Source organism: Mycteria americana, chromosome 4, assembly GCF_035582795.1.
Source record: "Mycteria americana isolate JAX WOST 10 ecotype Jacksonville Zoo and Gardens chromosome 4, USCA_MyAme_1.0, whole genome shotgun sequence".
Taxonomy (NCBI): domain Eukaryota; kingdom Metazoa; phylum Chordata; class Aves; order Ciconiiformes; family Ciconiidae; genus Mycteria; species Mycteria americana.
The window spans coordinates 19,596,809-19,621,134 of record NC_134368.1 but is presented as its reverse complement, the minus strand read 5'-3'; the positions used below and the strand labels follow the sequence as shown (position 1 = coordinate 19,621,134).

At 36.1% G+C, this 24,326-nt stretch overlaps 1 protein-coding gene across 3 annotated transcripts in view; it reads right to left on the bottom strand.

The window, feature by feature from the left end:
- The window catches only part of SLIT2 (slit guidance ligand 2), a 268,841-nt gene that overhangs the window by 95,978 nt on the left and 148,537 nt on the right, over nucleotides 1-24,326 (bottom strand). For all 3 annotated transcript variants that reach the window (XM_075499841.1, XM_075499842.1, XM_075499843.1), the window contains exons 5-7: nucleotides 16,857-16,928; nucleotides 5,696-5,767; nucleotides 1,528-1,599 (exon numbers count right to left, since the gene is read on the bottom strand). In XM_075499841.1, the coding sequence (XP_075355956.1) occupies nucleotides 1,528-1,599; nucleotides 5,696-5,767; nucleotides 16,857-16,928 (216 nt within the window). The remainder of the gene's footprint in view (nucleotides 1-1,527; nucleotides 1,600-5,695; nucleotides 5,768-16,856; nucleotides 16,929-24,326) is intronic.

Genomic DNA, 24,326 nt, shown 5'->3' with positions numbered 1-24,326 from the left:
CACACTCACTCAGTACAATCTGTGGCCAGCTGTAGGCAAGAACACCATTGAAAATCAGAACTAATGCCGCTGAAATCAATATGGTTATACAAGCATATTCTGACTGCAAATGGGATGTTACAGCTATAATCTAGGACTCTGTGTGTCCATTTTCTTTTGTTTCTAAAATAAATTTTCAAAAGATGAAATATCCCACCAAAAAGTGTAAATGTTGCTAATTTGATTCACTGTAATTTGTGGTTCAGCATATAAACTGTCTTTGAGGGTTTGAAGGAGGTACAGACATTCATGTTTTCAAGTCTCAGACCCGAGAGAATGGAATGAAATTTTATTCTCTAAATATAACCTAGGCCAGCAAAAGCCCATGGTCAGCACTATTTAAGTACTCTTGTATTTGTCCAAGCCAGAATAGTTACAATTCTGTTATGAAATCAACAGAACTACTCACCTGCGAGAAGTTTCTTCAGTTACAAATGGTATGTTAACTCGAGTGAATAGCCCTACTGACTTCAAAACAGTTGTGCAACCCGACATGCGCAAAAGAAAATGGACAGGGTCTTTGTAAAAGTAGTCTTTAACAGTAAGAGCTATTCTTGAACTCTGATAGAAACATCCCATTCATTTTTTATTTCCACTTCACCGGAAAATCTGTTCAAAAGAGTCTCAGGACTAAACCTTGATATATTCTGGTTTTGCCACTCAACACAATATACATTTATTCTTGGTCCAGTATAAACATACAAAAGAAATAACCCCAAACTGTATAACTTGCATACACACTCTTTTCACTGTGTTTTGTTTTAGAAGCCTGAAGTGTTCTTCTGTGAAAGTCATAACCTCTAAAAATGGGGACCTTATTGTAAATGCTGACACAACTTTAATTATAATAGCACTACCGGATGATGCTGTAATTTTATGTTACAAAGAATGTTGGAGAGCCAGTTTAGTTTAATTAGGTCTCCTAGCAGTACAGTAATAAAAGGATAAAGATTTCCCATTTATCACATCTGACAGCCAATCAAAGATTCTTCCATGTTCCTAAATGAAATGTGACCCATTCAATAGCTCAAAGTAAAACAAATTTTTGACTTTCAAAAAACATCAATTTCTTTCTCTATACAGCTGTAACATAGAAAAGAGAATCCCCCCTGCCCTCATCTTTTTTGTTAGAAGGCGAAGCTTTTCTGTGACTGAATACAGCACTATGGAAAACCTAGTTGGGAAAAGGCCATGAAACCATTTTCACAGACTTATTCATCCCACATCCTAAAAAAGCTGATGGAAAAGGATGCAACTGCTTCTTTATCTCCTGAGCCCCAGGTATCAGCTTTGGGGTCACTTGGTAGCTTTACCTTTCAGAATTAGCTGCCATACATGCACACACAGACTTCACACTCGTTAACCTCATGATACCTCAATATTTTTGTAATTGAGCTTATGCTTTCTTTGCCTGTATACGTATTTATAGACCACTGACAAAACTTGATAGAGGTAAAAATGGCAGCCAGCTTCAGCGGGACTACTTACAATGTTCTGAGTTTGGGCATATGGTTGAAACTTGCCACAGACAGCCGAGTGATGTTGTTATTGTTGAGTGTGCTGTGAAGTCAAGAAGAAGCATATTAACATGTTACAGTTATGTCACATTTACTACTTTTACTACATATTAACATGTTACAGTTTTGTCACGTTTACTACTACTTTTAAAAAAGGCATAGCTAATGAAAATCATGGTGTACTGTTTTCAGGGATGGGTATCAGGAAAAAAACCATGCTTTTACATATACTTTCCCTCCTTGTTCAGTCCCTGGTAAAACACTATGGTTTGACCATTCCATTAATAATCCTAAGTAATTTGAGGTCCCAGTAACCTATGATTCACTCAAACAGAGCTTCCACCAATGTTGAGAACATCTATGGCATTCAAGCTAAGCTTGTCATCCTGATGTAAAAAAGAGAGTTCTTAGAGAAAATGCCTTGATTCTAGGACTCTGGTTTCTCTTTCTAGCTTCTGAGAGTCCGTATTTTCTGACAGAGGATACAAGTACAAGATTTGCCTGTTTTTTCAAGAATTTTAGGAAAAGATTAACTCTGGGCTGCAATTAGGTTTTACATGGAACAGAGTTGCTATAGATGATCCAGAGCTGCATGAACAACAGGGGAGCTTCTGCTATACAAAGGAAGGAGTCAGGAATCTTAATACTTTAGCAAACTAATAATTTAAATTTTAGATAAGGTGCCTGGAACTTGAGTTAGGAGCTAGGAACAAATCTTAGCCAATTGTTGGCTAGCACAGACCCATCATACTCGGTAAGTGTAGTTAGTAAATATAATAAAACTTTATGAACAACCCTGCGGTTAAATATTGTCTTTAGGCTGCAAATAAAATGCAAACAAGCTGGACTCCAGAACAAGGAAACAAGCGATAGAATTTACAGTTTTGACTTAGAGATTACTCATTTGAGCAGAATGGAGAATGTGTTCTGGGATTTTAAACACATAACTATGGCACTAATAAATAATAATTTGCACTGACGAACCCTTTTTTCCCTTTTGAAACAAAAAGTGTTTTACTTTTTTCTTTTTAAAACCACAAAGTGTATTTTGTGCTCATTTTGGATAAAATTTTAAGTACTCTCTGACCCTGAAACACAGAAAGGTAAATTTACAGCACCCCAAACAGGATCAGGCTATACACCTCCACATTAACCAAGCAATTAATTACTGGTGCAATGTGCTGCATTTTACCTTTGTGTGCTTACTCATTCCACGTCCTATATGTTTTCTCCACTGTGCATAAAGGATCTCCCCTGTGTGCCCTTAGGGCTACATAAACAAAGAGGAGCATAATCAAAAGAAGGAGAAAAAAGGAGAATCATGCCCTTTTTCAAAACAGAACAAAAATGAAACAACAAAAAATGGCCATGTGGGTATATCTGCAAAAGGTGCCTTAAATAAATAAATGACAACCAGTAAATCTTGGTAGGATTTTCTTACAATGTCCACATGGTAGATGACAGCTCCCATAGTTCTTCCTGCATGACTTCTTACAAGGTTTTGAAATCATATCTTTTCAATGAAGGGAATGGAAATGAGTACATATTTCCATAGCTTAAAAGACGGTATATCTACAAATGTTTTAATTTTCAGTTTCAGATGTTTGACGTCTGCCTTGCTATTTTGTATACATGAGATATTTATTTATTTTTGCAAGGGTACAGAAAAGTATCAGGAGTAGACGTAAGGGACACATAAGGAATTAAACAATTTTCATAACTATTTCTGTCCAATGATGAAAATGCTTGATTTCATTACAGAGATGTAATTAAAAAAAAAAGTTGGCTCAATACTTTTACCTAAGTGTTACACACTATTGCAAAGTGTGATGACTGAAAGACATTTTTTTAATTTCTCAGATACTTTAATTTTTTTAATATGACAGCACTATATATTTTCCCATGGTCACTGTTTCCCCAGTACAGCAGATTTTCCCTTAAAAAAAAAAAAAAGAAAGAGAAAAAGGAAAAATAAAATTTCACAGAAATTCACAGGGAGGATTATACCTATAAGTGCTTTCGGTTTTCAGAATTGTACAGATTTCAGGTTGATTTTGTATCTTTAACAGTAACATCCTCTAAGATTCTGCAATTATTTAACCAATTACCAATTACTTAATTCTGCAATTATTTGACCAAGACCTGTTACTTTGGTAAACATTTCAAACTGTCACAGAACAGGATTACAACCTAGGTAACTTTAAAGATTATTTAAAAGCTTTATCATATACTTATTGTTTGAAGTAATATACACATTCTGTGCTTAGACAGAATAACTTACTACAAATGAAAACAAAATACGTAGTCTTATATGCTACTCAGGGCATATACAGTATGGTCTTATGTACATATCTTTCATTCTTTAAGCTATATTGGAAAGGAAACTGAATTAGATACAAACCTTTCAGTACTGTTTGAAATATCTAGCTCAATTTTTTAAAAACTTAATCTCTACATCATTGCTTATCACATAAGCAATGATGTAGATTCTGTGATAACATAATTATGTGATTCTGCGATAAATAATTCAGATAGTGAACATTTAGTTGTATATTTTAGCAATGCTAGTATTCTATGTATATTCATTCACAAAATTCTAACTACCTACTTTGTCAGCAGACTATTATTTTAAGAGTTTTTTTCCTTTTTTTGCATTCATTGAAATTGATGTGAAAATTTTACCACTGACTTCAATTGGCAAGGATGACCTTTTTAGAACACTAAAAATTGCAAGCATTAACAAATGCAGAAAATATTTTATTTTTTTTAATATACATTTAACACTTTCACTTGTAAAGAAAGGCTTGTATTAAAAAACATAACAACGAGATTAAGCCATCACTGGAAAAGTTATTCTATTATATGTATGAATTCCGAAGATAAAAATCTCACAGAACGTCAGGTTTACTGACAGACAACCAACAATTCAGCAACTTCACAATTAGATTTAATATTGAACCTACGGTACATTTTACATGGCTTTATACCAGAAAGTTAACAATAGGCTTGTTATTCCATAATTACAACATAAAAAAAAAAAAAAATCAAATTTAGCTGTCAGATCCATTCACTCATAAGACCAACTATTGCTTAATAATGAAAAGCTTTACCACCAGCAGCTCACACATTCTTTAGTTTCTTGGACGTATAAACACTATCTATTGCCAAAGAAGCTTCTTTACTTCAGAATCTTAAAAAAACGCCAAAATCCAAAACTGAACAAAAACGCCCTCCCTCATCCCCCTGAAGGTGTTGTGATTTACCAAGTGTGATTCAAACTACCATGAAGTAACTCACTGATACACACACTCTTTCACTTCTCTTAACGTAGAAAGCCCAGAAGAGACGTGACATTTTGACTGACAGAGCAAATACTTCAGGAATGTGTCCTGTGCCTCAGATTCTTTGGGAACGGCGGCACTTCGCCCATGACAGCAGCTATGTTCAGGTCAGAGGTCACTGACGATGCGTTTGTTACCTTTAACCTCACCGATGGCCGCTTTGAGACAGTGAGGAAAAGCACGCAAGAGAGCATCGCAATACCAACCTTCCGTGACACTAAAAAGATATTTTTCTACGCGTATACATATTTGTACACATAAAATTTAAAATGTTGACAAAAAGCAGTTAACGTGGACATGCTACACATCTTAACACATAACAGTAGTATTTGATAGAAAAGTGCCTCTCTGAAAACATCCGGATTGTCAAATACATATAGTATATTGTTCCTTAAACAGAGCCTGAAAGACCAAATTGGTGTCAGAGTATACAACAAAGGCAATCCTGAAACTGTTCAGCACTTCAGCAGTGACGGATAATTTACAAAATTAATTGGATTCATTAATTCTGCCCCCACAATTTTAAAAGGAAATACATTCTTTTCCTGCAGTATCTGCCATCTGCTTTTTTTCCCTCTTTTTCTTAAATTGTCTTTAATGGCTGTCTTGCAGAGTAAAGGAATATCTCTGCCTCTCCACGTCTTCTTCCCCCCTTATAGCACGTCGCAGTGGATTATTTTAAGACGTCTTTTCACTAGCCCATCCTGACACCAGGCTGCAGCTCGCAGATAAGCTTTTACATTAGTACTCCCCAGCCACTGAGCTCTCGCTACAAGCAAGAGATACAGGAATACTTACAGCACTTCCAGGTCGCGCAGAGCCCTGAATGCCCCATCTTCAATACAGCTGATCTGGTTGTAATCCAGTTGCCTGTTAAACAGATTAGGAAGGTATTTGTAAGGGAGACGAGCGTTGGCGGCGTTAGGTGCAAAGCAAGCCTCCTGAAGGGCCGGCAGAGCTAGGCCACGCTGACTGAAACGCTCTCGCAAATGCGCCGGTACGCTTGAGACTGTCACGCAGCATGCTGGCCTGGATGCTGCCACAGAAATCCCTTTTTGTTCTGAACTGTCTGCGCAAAAGAGCAGCGCTGGGAAAGCTCCAGTAAATAATAACTGCACCTTATATTAAATGCCAAAGGAATGCAATTTCATTACATCAAGAAAAGCTATCCATTAAAAGCTCTCAGCGTCATCTTGCTGAAACAATTTCATTAAGGTAAAGGACGGTAAATCACTTAATGTCACATGCATCCCCTCGGTGACCTAACAGAATCCATTTATCAGAGCAGCCCAGCTGCATGTTAATTCCACCCACCGTGGCAGGGACCGGCGAGAGACACCACTTTTAGGGGTCTCCTGCATGCCTGGACCGCATGGGAGGTGTGGGGGCGTGGGGGAGGATTTGGAACAATTACCTCCTAGAATATCGCTATATGTAGGAATAATAGTGTCCAAGGTACTTACATCCTTGGTTACTGATCTCCTTTAATTCTGCTCCAAATGAAACTAGCATTTCTGCTGTAACCTTCAGTACGTGGTTTTCTACGTACTTTGTGCTCTCTGCAATTATATGCAGATAGGATGTTGTAACGGAGCACTTCAATTCTGGACATAAAACTCAGCAATCCATCCCAGATGTTATTAATCTTTAAGTATTAAGTTATGAAAAATTTACATTCATTCTTCTGAAGAATATTACTACCTTTTCAATTCAAAACATCGATACAGTACATACTGCCCAATTAAAAAGGTCTGCTGAAATTAACAACCATGCAATTACAAACTCCCAGTTTCTCTGCTGATAAAAGCTTTTCCTATGAATACGGCCACACGTCTTGCACATTTTGGGGCATGACTTGCAAAGCAAAGATGATACAACCTCACTTTAAACAACCGGAAGATCTTCTCCCAGCCGGTAGCTTGTCAGTGTCAGATAATATATGTGAGTAAATGTGTGTGAACAATACGAAGAAAATGAACAAAATACAAATGAACTCTGCCCTTCTGTCTTCAATTATATATTAGCTAGCAGGGCTAATGAGGCTTTTACTAAAGCATTTTCGGTGATTCTTCTGAAACTATGATAACATTTTACTTCATTAATAAATCATCACACCCACTGTTGAGCGTAATGTACCAACTTCTCTAAAGTTCTCCTAGTTTCATCCGTATTTTTCATCTGAATTACTACTGCACAGGAATAAAATACTGTCATAACTGTAACCGTGGCTGTGTTTCTGTTTACTGAAAGCTAAATGCAAACTTCATTTCCTGAATATGATCTTTGAATCATTTTGGTGCAATGTTACAGCACCAGTGCTGCAATGTTGGAATATTTAAGCCTACTTTCTCAGGCTCCTTCAATTTTTACTAATGAATTTCATTTAACAATTAAGTTAATAGCCTTTTTATTTTAAAGAGGTTAAAATATATACACAGTACCATTCTCTAACCTCTTGAACAATTTATCAAAGCTATTTAAATTAGTACAATGGCATGAAATGTTACCCTTGACACAATACAAAAGAAAAATTGTTTCCAGACAAATTGGAAAAATCTTTTAATGCCATCAAATTTGCCTAATGCAGTCTGCAGGTTAATCTGTAAAAGGGTGAGCTGTATGTTTGCCCATATCTTATTATCCTTAGCTGCCAATGTATAAATCAGTGCTGACACAGCTTCTTCTAAATCATCCATATTATACACAAAGGAAAATCTTTTAACAGTAGACAAAGCACTTGAGCAAATCTTGTCGTACACAAACTGAAAGGCAGATTTCTTCCACTAGACTGGCAGCAGTTGTGGTGCACCTGAAAATTTTTGGACTTTTTCCTTTAATGAGTCACCATGACCACTACCTTAGTGAAGGGTGAGTTGGTTTCATTTAAATCTTCTTACCAGAAAGATTACTTTGTTTGCACTGAACTAATTAGTTGGTTTCGGTTTGGGGGAAGGGAATTTTGCGGGTGGGAGAGGACAAGTATTTCCTATTTTTATAAATTGTTGTCTTTGAAAGATACTACTGTCTTTATGTTTTAGACGATCTTCCATCAGTTACGACTATGATATAAAATGATCAGACACACACCATGAAGAGCAATTGGCATGATATATACTTTTTAAGCTATGAACAGTACACAACTTTGAAGACTGTATGCCTGGCTTGAATAGCAATTTATGGTATTTGTGTTAAGGTAAACATATCCACTGCATATATAATCCAAACACAAAGTTAGACAATATTTCACAACCAGTATATCATTAATTTATGACTCCCCTCTAACAGATATACTGAAGCAGTCTGAATTTTTTTGGATAAAACCGGTTCCTGATAGCAAGTTGGGTGAGTGCTATTACTTAAGACATAAGCAAGAATACTAGAGAAAAAAAGCACATACTTCTCTAATTTTAAGTTATGGTTTATAATTTGGTTTTAGAATAATGACTTTCAAAACCACACATAAAAATCTACAATACTATAATTAAACTTTTCTCACCACTAAGTTTTTGAGCATACCAATAATCCTAACTCCATTTTAGAAAGCTTTTTTTTCCCCTGAGAGTTTCCTTCCTTCTTTTGAAATTATTGAAACACCTTGAGAACAGAAGCTGATCAGACATGGACCAGCAGCTCTGGCCCATCCTCATCCTTCCCCTCTCCCCAGTCTCTCTTCATTGTCTTCCCCCCAGTCCCATCTCCATGTTGGGTGTTTTCTGTGCGGGATTTCTCCAACCCTTTGGAAAGTCGCTATTCCTTTCTGCCCCCCCTTCCACAAAGCAGCTGATTACCTTTGGCAGTGCTATTCCTGTGAAGCTCATAAAATGCCAGACAACAGCTGTCACATTCAAAATCTTTCTGTTGTCACAGATAATTAAATAGGTTTTGCACCCATATCTGCATCTTTACCTGGTTATTTCATATACTTACTAATCTTCTGCTATTTGAAATGTTAATGTTTATGTGAGTTCAGCTATAAGAACTAGTAAGAACTAAACAAAAAGCATTCACCTAATAAGAAAAAGTCTGCTATAAAATGTTTTTTATTTATTGCTTTTGCTGATACATCTTACACTGTAGAAACATGTTGCTAACTTATATTTTCTTTCCTTTTAGCATATGTTGTCTACCAGATAATGACAAATAAATATCTAAAAATAAACCTTGTTATTCCACAAGAAAAGCGCTTAAGGACTAACAGAAGATGTTCCATACATTTGAAAACTACCACCCTCATACAGAAAAAAACCTAATATCTGACTCCAACAGAGAAAACCTTCTTTACTCATTCATAGATGCTGCATTAAGAGTTGGGACAATTTCAGTCAGTCTGTCTTGCTTTACTCTCCTGTTCTTCATGGCTTGAGGACACTTTGTTGTCCCATGCAAAAGAGGCACTGTGCAGCTTTACCTTCTTCTCCTTTGTTCAGAAACGATTACATTCTCCTCGTGTATCAACTAAATGGTAAACGTTTAGGAAGTCATCAGAAAAAGTCAGAAACCTTTCTAGATGCCTACAGTAGCTTTCTTCCCAGTAAAACATTTAGGAAAAAAGTTTCTAGTTGTAGCACATTGTACACTGGATTTCGTATAATTAATTTTTTTCCTTGGGAAAAGCACAGAGTGCACAATATTTATCACTGCAACACCATTTTTTGAAACAGTCACTGTTCTTAATGTCTCCTTGTATTTTTTACAACAGAACTGAGTTATGTTTCCTATTTCTCAATTCCCTTCTCAATTTCAATTTCAAGAGGAATCAATAATTTCAGAGGCATTATTTGAGAAAGATGTAACAAAATAATGTAAGAATTTATTCTAAGTTTTTATCAAACTTCAGAGAACTGATTGTTTCCTGTGCCTATTACTATTTATTGTGATTATTCTTTCATTTGGAAGTCAAGTACTTTTTTTCTACTTGCTGCTTATTTTGCTAATATAGTTAATTTTGTTCTTTGCTAAATTTTCCCTGTAAAAAATTTTGAATTAATACATATTTTTTTCTAATATACATAATGTAGCAAATGATTAACCTTTTTCTTTTATCCCAAAATTAAAAAGCAAGACTTACAAATACTTCCAAGTAAGGCATACTTACTGAATAAACTAGAAGGAAAGGAAGAACAGATCTATAGTTCAATAGCTCCATCCCCTCAAAATTATTTAGCATTCATGTGGCTAAACCCACAAGTATTTTCCAGGAGCAAAAATAATAAAAAAGAAAAAGTCAAAATGCGGCAGGAGATGCCATGAAAAGGAGGATGAACACAAAATGAACAATCTCTAAGTTATGTGATGCAGAGATACTGTCACATCGGTATGACTTCCCAGAAATAATGCAATTTAGCAATTAGATGACAAACGGTATCCAGACTATTATAATATGGGGAGCAAATATATTCCTGTTCTAGCATGGAAGCCATATTAAGCACATATCCCATGAAAGTTCTGTTAGAGTGGTATATTTAAATATTAATTAGACAACCTTTATCTCTAGAACCTTTGCTACTTAGTTACTACACATATCAACAAACCACCTTGCAAGTCTCCTCGACATGACTATATCACCCTGTTTAGTAAAGCAGAGGCAGCTTCACTTTCCAAAGCAATGTAGATACAAAAGGGCCTAAAGGCTCCTGAGAGTCCAACTTTAACGTTGACAGAAGCATAAACTAATTTTCTTCAAAATTCAAATCCTCAAAGAGGATTTGCATTATTCTCAGTACTTGACATGGCCAAATAAAATTTAAAGATAAAATGGAACCCAAGTCTTTCTACAACAGAGTTTATCAACTCAGTCCGAAAGGACCTTCTACGTCAACCTGCTTTGTATTATCATAGGAAAAATCTATGAGAAACTGCATAAACCACAGCAAGATTTGGTAATTTGCCTAGTAAAAGCGTAGACCACATTTTTCATTAGGGTACATTCAGATACCATGTAAAATTTTGCATGAATATTTGCACTTGAATTAGCAGATGAAACCATCCCTAATTCAGCTGATTAGGTTTTCTCACCTAATATTTATTGTCACTCAAATAAATACCTATTTCAGATAGGTTTTTAGATTCTACTTATTTTAGCCTTTTCCTCAGTGTTCAAGTGCCAGAAAAAGACTTGCAAGGAAGCTCTCGATTCACATTCAGGGATTCCTGATTTGAAACTCATCTTCAAAGCCAAATACTCTGCTTGATTTAAAAACATAATTGACTTTAACATTTCATAAACGATTTGGCTGACAAAAAACCAAACTGTTTTCAGCATGCCAAATTTTAGGAAAGTAGTCTGTAATAAAAATAGCAACTTTAAAAATAGTACTGAAATGGTATTTATTTAAACAGTCAGAAAGAACAACTTTTTCTTTCCCGAAAGGCCACAAGGTCATTGACCCATTTGGCAACAAGTGTTTTAGAAGGCACTAGAAAAGTGTACCTGTTCTTTTCTTCATTCCTTCAGAGCTATTTTTGACTTTAATAAAAATCTTAAGTATACACTGAATATATTTCACTAGCATCCTGTGAAAATCCTTCTTGATGTATACCTGAAACACAGGTGGCTGAACAGACTAGTAGTTGAATTAAGATTCCCAGTAAGAACAAGCATGTGAAATATGCCAATTCTAAATTATTAAAGCATGTCTTAGACAAGCCATGCATTTGGATTAGCACTTGTACAGATGACTAGACAAATATACTTCCAGTTGCAGTGGAGTTTTGTGCATAATCTGAGAAGAAATCAGTAACTAGGACATCTTCAGCAGGATTCAGTGGTTTTTGCTAATAAAATTGAACTTCAAAAAAATGTCCAATCATTGCCAACACAGATTAATACAAAATTCAGTTACGCCTTTAGTGATGATGCTAGTTTTAAATCTTTCACCATAGGCATAAAAGAGGCATCAGGGCAACACCAAGTAATATTAATCAAGGTTTTGGACAAAGGTTAGTGTAATGGGAAGGACTTTGGGAATGGGAGTGGGATGCTGGTGTCTGTCTGTCTCTCCACTAATTCTCCATTTTCTGGGCCATTTTAATCTGTGAAGCAGCTACATTGCCCTGCAGCCTTTATCCTTGGGGTGAAGCTACAGTGTTCCCCACTTGCTGGGAAAAAATAGAACTGAATGAACACAAAGGCACCAAAGAAGAGGTTAGTTTGAAGTAAGGCCAGGCCATGATAAAAAAAACAGTGCACAAGATATTTGCAGGAGATATGATGAAAATGTTCCTTAGTATTTTTGGTATCATTTGATGTTGCACATATTTAGCATCACAAGTCTGCCATGGTGTTGGTGTATTCCTTTCCATTCTCTCCCAAATATCAATTACACAGAAGAGAAATTTGGAATCTTAGAAAATTTTACATACTTCAAACGTAAATGTCATAATATAATTTTATCAAAATCATCAGAGGAGGGGCCAAAATCTAATTCTCAAAAACTGAGCATAGCACTATTGTTCTTTCAGTGATGTTTCACATTTATTTGCCTTTTAAGCCCAGGTATTTTTCTTCCTAGTAACCAGATTCAAGAAACAACCCATCCAAACTTGTAATCTGGGCAGCTAAAGCATTTTCTTACCATCTTAAATACAAACAAAATTCCTGAGGTTGGGGAGATTTTAAACGTCTTTCACATCCAGTGTGAGTACTGTATCACCAGGGAGGGTTATGAAATCATCATTAACCTGTATATTAAAAAATTTGTGTTTAATTTCCAATTTATATGATAATTTCTATTTATTTTTAAAAAATAGTGGGTGCCACTGTGTTCTCTGAAGAACCTAAATTCTTGGTGCATATTTTTCTCCCTGAAAAGGTAGCAAGTTAGGAGTAACTTTCAGAATTTTACTTCCAGAATTTGCACCCTAATTTCTGTCAAGTCCCAGATCAGCAGCTATACTAAAAGTGGATTATTCTTCAAGTCATTGCCCTTGAACAGGAAAACCAAGACTTTGAGACAGAGCAGGTAGGTTTTTTCCCTACATTTGAACGGCCAAAATACTGGATACCAGGCTTCCAGTCTGGTGAACCTGTACAAAATAAACTTCCCTCATTTTTTGTCACTTCTGAAGAATTTGATTGATTACCAACAATTGGGCTGTATTGGTGACAGTGAAGCCAGAACACTCTGTCTGGCATTTATGAGATGACATCTGAGTTGTGCATCCAGTCTCAGCCTCCCCAGTAGACGACAGACACTGACACGCTGGGCTGAGTCCAACCAGGGCCACCAGGATGGGAAGGCTGGAGTAGGTGACATTTGGGGAGAGTCTGCAAGAACTACGTTTGTTCAGCCATAAGAAGAGAGGGTGAAGGGGAGATCTCATTGCTGCCTACAACTCCCTAAAGGGAAGGTAGAGACAGAGCCAGACTCTTCTCAGTTATAAGACAAGAGGCAAGAAACAAGTTGGAAAATGGGAAATTCCATTTAGATAGAAAGTAGGTTTGTGGGGCCTGATGGTTTTTCAGGTTTTTTTGTTCTTTTTACTATGAGGGTGTGGCAGGTTGCCCGGGTTGTCAATTCGCATAATGCCTTGCCCATTTTGCTCTTATCTTCTACAGAATCTATACTGTGAACGTTATTAAGAAGATGTCCAGAAAGGAAATACGGCCACATTTTATGGAAACTAGACAGCTTCTTCTGAGAAACATCAAGAGGACTCTAGAGCTAACATATCAGCAGGAAATCAAAAGATCATAGTGGTATCATCAACCTTAAAGGAAGCAATTTCCTTCAGATAATCTGAGTTAACACCTAATTCCCTTTGCCCTGCAAAGACTAGAAGTACATACAGTAAGATGTTTTCCAAAATATTCCAACTCCTGATTTGGATGGGGAAGTATTTAGCAGGAGTGAGAGAATGGTGAGTCTCCATTCAGGAACGTAAAATATGTAATCAGGTCACGATCACATTCTGTGAGATTCGTTAACTGCCTTTGAAACAGCTTACTAGAGCTACTGTATGGGATGGTTATCAATCACTGCATTTAAAAAAAAAGTCTCTGTAATTTATATTGAAATTGATGTAATTAATGTTGTTACACAAAGCAAATGTTGTAATTTATATTGAAATTGATGTAATTAATGTTGTTACACAAATCAAATCTTTAATTTACAACATGTTCTAATGCAGGTTTCTCTACTCTTTGTACCTTCACCTATCTCTTCCATAAGTTTGGTTAACATTTTTAACATTATGCTCAACAACTGGGCAATTACAGAAGAAATGCTGAAATTAGAACAAACATTGAATTCTGTTTATGACAGTTCTCTGTAAGTATATACAAATATTTGGTTCCTGGACCTTAGGTTAATCACCCAATAGATGCTAAATTCCTTTATAGAATCATAGAATCATTTGGGTTGGAAAAAACCTTTAAGATCATAGAGTCCAACCGTAAACCTAATACTGTCAAATCCACCACTAAACCATGTCCCTAAGTGCCACATCCACATGTCTTTTAAATACCTCCAGGGATGGTGACTCAACCACTTCCCTGGGCAGCTTATGCCAGTGCTTGACTACCCTTTCAGTGAAGAAATTTTTCCTAATATCCAGACTAAACCTCCCCTGGCGCAACTTGAGGCCATTTCCTCTCGTCGTATCACTTGTTACCTGGGAGAAGAGACCGACACCCATCTCACTACAACCTCCTCCTTTCAGAGAGCTGACGTCATAGTTTCCTTTGTTTGCAAAGTGATGCTTTGCACCTATCACTTATCAAATGTCTCCTTAATTTTCTTGAACAATGAAATAAAAATAGTAAAATTCTTGCCATCACCCTTCTCTAAGTGTAATGTCCAAGGCCAGATGGAAGGCTAGGGTTCAGATCTCTTTCTTGCCTAAGCTTCTGGAAAGGCACAACAACCTGATCCAGTTACATAAATGCTGTGCCAGAATCCACCCAACTCACCCCATGAACTCACTCATCATTCCGATACTCACATCTATACCTCACACAATATAAGGTGCTCTTCCTTATAGGAACATAGGTAGCATTTACAAGACAGAAAAATGTATTTCTTAGTACTTTCAATTGTAGTGGGATCATAAAGATTTCAGATTAGGGGTTTGGTGGGTTCCCCCCCCCCCTTTTTTTTTTCCCTGGAACCACCAATAAAGGAGGTACCTGTAGTATTTACGCTATCACAATAAACTATATGCCACAGATACGATTTGGACTTTGTGGCAATGCTATGGCCTTTATGAATGGGGTTTTTTTAATTATCTCCCAAAAGAGAAAGGCTTTAAAGGGTGAATCTACTGTTTTATGGAAGCTTTAGACATAATTCAGGATCCTTACCTTGAAAATACACACCAAGATATAAATATTATCTTAGCTAAAGATTAGCATCCTAATTCAGTTTCTGACTGGAGCTATCTTACAATATATAAATATACTTATTACATTCTAAAATACTGCCATGCCACTAGAAAATTATCAATGATGCTGTTATTTTTACTACCAAAGTTCCTTTCTGTAGCTGTATCAATTTTCAAATATAAAAGATCATGCAGAAAAATGCAGGCTTCTCCTTGTAGCCAAGCCTCTTTTAGACCATGAATAATGATGGGACCAGTTCTGAATAGAAACTCATAAAACATCAATTAAACAAAGTAACAAAGCTACTTTGAGAAGCGCTTGCATGTTTTTGAACATAATAGATTTGAACATAATAGTTTTTTCCACTGAGATGTGGTAGGATTTCACTGTGGGGAAGAACCGTATCACAAACATGGTTAAATAAAAAAAACCCCAGATTTCTAAATATCATACCAAGTAGGCCAAACTCTTGGGCATTTTTCTAATTTTCAATTTCTTTGAAAAAACTTCCTCCTAACTGATTTGTGTGCAGTGTTGCAGGCAGCAGAATGAAGTGGAGTCCATCGCAGGAAGACAGAAACCCAAAGGGCTTCCCGTCCAGTCCGCTCCTACCGGGGATACAACATCACGTCGTCCCCTTTGTAATCACACAGCACTCTGTTTTCAAAGCAGTACAACTAGAAAGTTCATCTTTCTTTTAACACTGGCGACTTCAATTAATAAAAAGTATTGCAATAGAAATTGCATGAAAACCTCATATAATGGCCTAATACTTCCCTATTTTTATTGACGCCACATAAGATAGCAATTATATTTTTTCACAGCTGCATCACACTGGCAGCTCCACAGTCTTTCTGGAACCCAGTAGTGTATGCCCTCTGTCTTTGTTGGTTGTTTACAAGTGATGAGTCCTCAGCTTACAGCAGGGGTTATAGCTTTTGAGTGCATGACCTTAAGTTTCCTACAAGTTCATCACAGTCTTCAGGTCATTCAGCTCTTTCAGTCCACTAAACTGATCTACCACTCTAAACAGAAAGTCGAAAAGTCACTGCTTTCCTTTGTCTTGAAACTCACATATTTCCACATTTAGAAGCCATAAGAATTCAAAACCTGCCCATGAACTTCAGGGTCACTATCTCCAGGAAAGTGAGTATCTGTCTTTCAGAAAAGACTTATTTTACCACAGAAGAAAACTGCGTAAGAGAAGTAGTCACACAAGTACAAAAATATATGCTAGCAAAACCAGATAATAGCATGATTTTTCTTTCTTTTATACAAGCAAACAAAAAGCAAACTCTCAGACCCAAGACAAAATGAATTTTTCCACATGAAACAATGAAATGTTTAAAATAGCCTGACATTTAAATATTAAACTCAGGTTATCATAAGCAAATAGTTATAATGCCTTGTTGTATTCAACTCCATTTAAATGTTTAAGATTTCATATAGGGCAATTTTAGGATGCTTAAGATACATTCAAGTATTTTGCCAAAACAAATGGTAAGTGTTGTTTTTATGCAGAGATTCCTTAAGCAGCTATAAAAGTGCTGAGGAAAAAGAGATCTGATACAACAAAAGGACACTGTATTGACAAAGCATTATCATCAGAATATATGCAAGAAGGAGGAAAGTACTTACAGATTTTTTATGTCTACTGCTCCTCGGAATGCCTTTCTTGGTATCGCTTGAATCTGATTTTCACTAAGATCACTAAGGAAAAAAAAATTAAACTTAAAATCTACCATATATATTTCTTTCTGTGTATAACAAAAAGAATATGTAAGGAAATAATTTCAGCCATTACAGTTCAGTCAATGTTTCCAATGAAGCTTATTTTATTACCTTAACTGATTTGTAATTGAAGAAAAAGAAGCAGCAATAATACTCAAATTAGTTTATCTGTGTTGCACTAAGTAGCTCCTTTACAAAATAACAATATATATGCCAAACAAAAAGCAGAAGCATTACATAATTTAACAATGAAGGCCAAAGTGATTTAATTTTTAACTGATTTTACTTTTCAACCCATTCCAAACCCTTGACGTCAAATGTTTGATAGTATGTTCAGCTTTACGCAAGGAAAACTGAAAATAAGCAAAAAGAACAAGTAGCGAGCTGTTGAGAAACAACTATCAAGCTGTGTAATGTCTGAGATCAATATATTTCTGAATTTTGTTTCAGAGTGGCAAGCACCATGTATTTTAAAAGAAGGCATTAAAAAACATCCTGCAGCAGATATCTTAGGCCCCCCCCCCCAAAATCCCTGCACGACCAACTGTACCAGGCTATCTGAAACTAGTATCTTTTCCAAAAGAGAAATATTAATGAATATTTTTTTGCTATCAGTATAAATAACCAACCTCTTTTCTGAAATTTAGAATATTTTTGGCCTTCGCAGTGCCATATCAGAAATAAAATCTAGAGAACTGAAGTAAAGACAGTAGCAGAGGAGACAGCAAAAAAAAAAAAATACCCAAACCCACAAAACTAGAATCCAGGGCTTTTCACATATGCTATACCCCATTAACAAGTAATCCAGTGCAACAGGAGATGACCAATAGATGAAAGTCGTTAGTGCTGTATCTACACTGTATGCGGTTTGAAGGTTTCTCTTCAGACTATAGCTTGCTACCCTGGACCAAATATACCTACCACGCACAAGGTTCACAAACGTCTGAAGGCCTTCAAAGGGACCTATCTACCTTGTAGCCTAAAATTATGAAATCAGATCTTCTTTTGGAGGCCTTCAGAGATGCATATATGTATGGACAACATATAAACAAGAACACAAGAAACTATATGAAGAGGCTTGCTTGAGCATCTGAATAAAATTTAGAAACAAACCAGATGCGTACAGGCTGTGTCTGCACTAGGATTTTCAGTCAGTCTGCAGAGCAGAACTAGATTTCATTTGGCTAAAACCAAATCAGGAGCTTCACTCCAAAAGCACATCAAATGCACTCCAATCCCTAGCAGGAGAAGTAAAGTTGCGCAATGTCTTGCTTTTTAGAGACACCTTTTAGATGACCTTTTCAGAGACAGCTTTTAGGAGAAACATTGCAAAATGGTGCGTAGAAATAAGAGATCTAGCTCAGATGAAGTGAATAAGCAAGAATCATTTAGTTGATTAGACATAAACAGTCATGCTTTTGACATATTCTTTCCCTAAAATGTAATCTAGCATGAGCTCATGTTTCCAGTTATTAGTAATCATTCCTGGAGATCTCTTTCAGATTTATGCACTTAAAAAAAAAAATAATTTGAGGACTTTATAAAACCCCACACTGTCCAAGTCTAACAAAATTTATATTGAAAATCTACAGAAAATCACATTCTATTTACTACATCTTTCATAGTTCATGCACCTAACTGCACTGCAGTATCTTGCAAAGTATACTTAAAACTAGACCCAATTTTGCTATTATTAACAGTGTGTGAAAAAAGAGAATCTGTGAGCTGTGATTTAATTTTCAGGCCACCTAAGTAATTTCGAAATGGGATATGACTGCACTGCTCTGACAATAAATTCAATGGCAATGAATGAAAAAGCAGCCTTCAGCATCTGTTACGGCAACATGATTTAACAGCCTACTTCCTTTAAAAAAAATTCCATTGTAAGTATAAACAGTAAATATCTATATTTACACTTCTGTTTAATTGACTAATACATTTTACCTATATAAAAATTGTGCATAAAGTGGTTAAGTTAGCAGTAGTGATTTGTATCATGATCAATGATTAGTTTATAATACAGATATATGTATATATCTATGTAAACCACTGCCATACTCATAAATATATACTGCAGGAGGTAATGGGTAATGGTGCATCACGCTTTTTATGACAGTTAATAGAGTATCATCATTCACCATTTTATATAATTAAAAAAGTGGAAGATGAACAAGATGGAGACAATATGTAAATTATTTTTAAAAATCCAATAAAAAATATCAATGGTTAAAATGTTTTTTCCCTTGACTAAATGCAAATCTTAGCACAAATTCAAGGACTTACAAGTAACAGCTTTTGAGCCAGGTTCCTCAATAAACAATACACTGAGATTGTAGGTATGCATACCTATGTCTATGTGTGTGCACGTGCAAAAGACAGCAGAATAACTAATCGCATGCTAGATTTACCGCTGGGTCCACCCCGTCAACACCCCTTCCATATAGCACAGGCTCATGTAGACTGAAGTACAGTGTTCCCTGCTAATTTTAGCACATTTGAAATGTAAACTACTTGACAGCAAAGGTTCCCAACCTTCCTGTGCAAGGCACTGTTTAAAACATCCCTCTAAGTGTGGAGAGGTAAGTAAGGTTGGCAAATGTCGTTTTCCAAGAGAAATTTTTTTGCAATGCATCTGCTGGTTTGCAAAACTTTCTTGGAATTGTTTATGTAACAAAAGTGTAAGTTACTAATTCATTTCTTCATTGCAAAATTCTAACTCTCATAAAAACTATGATTTTCAACATACAATTTAGGCCTACTTATAGCAGGAAAGTTTTTAGTAATTATTTATTGATTGCTTCAAGTTTTCATCTGCTCAGTCTAAAAAGTTTTCCTTATAAAAGCCTTGAGGCCTTAAACAAACATTCAACCTCTTCTTCTTGCATAAATTACACCTACATTTCACATTGCAGACCTAGGACTCAGTAAGAAGGTGCTGTGTGGTCTTTTTTAATGATGTTTTAACTCATTTCACTGCAATTCTTAGATTGCTCACAAAAAAGGTCACAAGCAGCACAGGGTGCACTGTGACGTTCTGGGGAAATAGGGCAAAAATCTATTCTGTAGATAAAACCAGACAATTTTGCAGGCCATTATGTTACATTGATTTCACTTTGCAGCTCATATTCTGCGGTGAAGAAAGGTGCAAACCTCCTTTTCAGCCTGATGGTCATTGTTTTCCTGCACTAGTAACTGTGAACTTCACCTCCCATTTCAAAAAGAGGCAGCATTTGAATACTGAGTATAATTTATGATGGCACTTGGTACTCTTAAAATGAAAGAGGCTCTAAGCATTTCAATAAAATTTAAGCCACTGAACAACAGAACATCCTACTTTTACAAGAAGAAATCTGTATTTTTGAAAGAAAAGGCATGAACCTGTCTTCGTATTTGAAACCAGCAATCTGACCGAGATACTTTCATTGGAACAAATTATTCTCCATTATTATTATTAGAGCCCAAGACCTTACATCAAAATCCAGCATACCTCTGGAACCGCAGAATTGATTAAAAAATGTTTTGTATACAGCTAGAATGAAAAAGCCAAGGCTGTCCTACAGAGGTTTTTTTAAATAAAGCAGAATGGTCTAGTAAGATGTTTTGATGAATTCATCTTTATGCAGATTCTAGTTGTCCTACAGGCTTCTTTCAACTAAATTGTTCTTGATTATTATATCATTCCTAGAGAGATATATTCCAAATTATTAAGTCTGAAGTGGAGTGCCTTAGACATTGACCCTTCAAGAAAATTCCTTAGTGCAACTTTGTGGGCTTCCTTCATTGCATTCACTGCCCGCAGAGCACCTTCAACCACCTGCCCTCCAACGCACCTCCCCACTCATACATTACCAAACCAGTGCTCGGGGCCAGAACTGCCATATATAACTTCAGTCTCTTTTAGTTTGAGATGTCCTCAAGTCAAAAGGTGGCACTGTAATATTGGGGTTAAATAGATTTTCACACAAAAAGCCATCTGGGCAAGTTAGGCTGGCAGCAACTGAAAGAGGCTCTTCACAGAAGGCACAGATGAGCACCTGTGTTGCTCTAGATGCGACTGCACCATCCTGTTTCTAGGGCTTTGTTTCAGATATGTTTAAGCTGAGTATATGTCAAGCATTCTTCTGAGTTGTCATATCCTGGCTACAACCCCATGTTCTCAAAAGCAAAACAAGAAAACCAAATCCATATACCAAACCAAGCCAAAGTCACAGAGAATGCACAAAGATTTCTGAGTTTTTGCCCAAAAGCAAAACAAGAAAACCAAATCCATATACCAAACCAAGCCAAAGTCACAGAGAATGCACAAAGATTTCTGAGTTTTTGCCCAGCTATAGTCATTCTTTGAAAAACTTGCATACTTTTTTTTCCCCCACAGAACGTCTGGCGTGTGTTTCTAAATCAGAGACTAAATATTTTGCACCTAAATAACTTTTTTTTTAATTAACATAGTCTATCCAAATATTCAAACTCAGCAATAACAACAGAGAAATACTACAGCCTCTCTAAGATCCATGATCAAGTAAGTCCTGGAATTATTGTGCTTACATAAAATATAATTTCTTTTTAAACAAACCCGGTCAAGGCAATTTACATGCAATGTATACTGATAATCACATATGCCTCAGCTTTTAAACCGACTTCCAACAATTAAGGATTTAATTCTGATATTTTCAATGACACCACAGTAGAACTTGTCTAATTTGAAATGATGCCTGAAAGAATGTAGATTGCTGTATTTCATAAACTGATGAAATAGGAAAAAAAATTAATACCAACAACAACAAAATCAAATCTCTCACCCCCACCCTCCCCCAAAAAATCAGCTTCATTTTATGTATTCAGTTAATTTTTTTTTTTGCTCCAGAATACATTAGTAATCATTATGCATTATGCTTTGTGGAAATAGCAGAAAGACCTTGCCAAAACCTTGCTACTACTGAATCCTCCCTAAGAACAGGATGGAAATGGTATGTTTCTATTTATCATATTTACTGGTTAGTAGATAGAACTGTATGAGGGAAAAAAAACCCAACCTAGAGTCCTGCTAACACTTGAAATTCATACCAACAGAATATAATAACCTATTCCCACAGAAAACCTCAAAAACTTATATATGCTGTTGCTTTTTTATCTGAGGATAAAGCCCTCAAATAACCTGATATTAATGAGCCTGATAGAGTGCTTCAGCTCTTAAAAAATGCAGACAGTACTGCATTGCAGCTATTTTATTACTCACCATGTATGGTTCCCAGTTGAATATCCCATTTACCCTTAAAAGGAGTGCTAAATCTTTAATTATATAAATTGAAACACCAGATATAACAACTATATCATACGCTGTTAAGGCTGTATCACAGTTTTCTTGTGTGGCTAAAACCATTGTTTGTTCTAAAACAATAAATCTTTTGAAGATGGCAAACCTGCTTGTAAATTTAATTACTTGCAATTTTATTTTCCTCTATAGTTTAACCTCCCTCTGTGTCTGACCAGCAATATCATAAATCTATACTGCCATTCTCCATTTTGTAAAATACTGAGTACTGAGAATGAGTAATGTGTCCTGATTTTTAAAGGAAAAGGCAGAAATACTGAGTCAAACTAAGTATTGAATACTTACCAGTTTATTTACGCCAGTTCGTAAAAACAGCTCAGAAGGTGGCTATTCCATGATCAGCATCCTTAATAGTTATTTAACTATATCTGACACGAATAAAGTAAGCCTTGCTTAGTACTTCTTTCTTACTGGAAAACAATAGTTTTAACATTAGCAAACTATATTCTGCATGAAATCCCCCATGCCCATACAGGGTAGCAAACCATCATGAGATATGAGACTACATGGCATTCAAAGAAATAAATTGAATGAGAATTTCTTTAAATTGTTTGACTGAAAATCAAATATATGGATTTCGACATGGGGATTTTCACCTGGAATATAAAGGTGGTGAAAAAAACCCCCATATTTTAGAATAGGATAGGGTAGTTCACTTGGAAGGGACCTACAATGATCATCTGGTCCAACCAGATGATTCTGGTGGAACAAGTAACAGCTTCTTTTTATGAACATAAGTATCAATTAGATATTTATCCCAAAATAATAAAACCAACTAAGCAATTCATTTATGAATATCAAATGGTCCTCTCCTTTTCAGCTGTTTTCACTATGATTTGCTTTTTCCTCAGTACTATTCAGTGTTCCTACAACATACAGGTATCTGAGTACGCCTTAAAAAGTACAGAAATTTAGGTGGCAGGGAGAAGACAGACACTACTTGTTCATTAAGGAACTCTTTGCAGAGAGAGCCTGTGAAACCTGCTCCAGCACAGGCTACTTGCTGGATTCTGGACTTCATTAAGATGTCTTTGAGGTCTTGCACGGCCCGACACCCTTCTCCAGCCACAGTCACCTTAATGAGGCATGCCATCTAAAACCTCAAACCTATTCCAGAGCAAGACCAAGGTTTGCAAGAGCTATTATGTATCCCCCTGTTTTTGATGTTATGGAAAACGAAGTACTCCACTACTGGGAGGCAGTGAAGACACCAGCAGTAAAACCTGAGCTCCCAGAAGGTGAGAACATGCTGCGACATGACAGTGTAAGAGAAGTAGCCACGGCCCCAGGTTTCAACTGTGTCTTTGTCTCGACAGAAAGATGGGAAGAGATTATTTCATATTATCATTAACACCGGCAGCTGCCTCTATTTGCAAAAGCTGCCGTAGCAGCGGGCTTTCCAATGCAAAGAGGACAGAATGAAATGGCAAAGTAGTTTTTTTGTGTTCCGCTGGATCCCTGATTTGGATTTCACTCCCAAAATGCCAGACAGTTTTCCACTTTCTAAATTTGAATAATAAATATGTATTTCTACTCTGTATTAGGTGGTTTGCGTTACCATAGAAAATTTTTGATCAGATTGCTTGCTCATAAACCTTCATTTATCATCACATACTCTTTAAGAGACCATATTACGTTTAATATTACCGTACGTTTAATATTAACCATACTCTTAAATTGCAAAGTTCCAGTATGGAACTAGGAATTTAATCTAAGAGCTTTTTTGAATGCTACAGAGGCACACTTTGGCAACCACTAGTTTTATTGTATTAGGATAAGGTTTGTAAGCATGAAAATTATTCTCAGAACTATGTAACAAGAATCAAACCAAAGTACAAAGTCTTCAAGAATACAGATGCTACTGAACTATTACATTATGGTGTAAATGCAGGGAGAGTATCTGGGAGAGAGAGTTCCTCTAAAATTAGTACCTCAGGTGAACTGAACCTACTGAGGCATATTTGGAATTCCATCATGGTAGAAATATATCACATTGTAGCATGAGCTTACTCAACAAACATGAATGTTTGAATCTATAACACAAC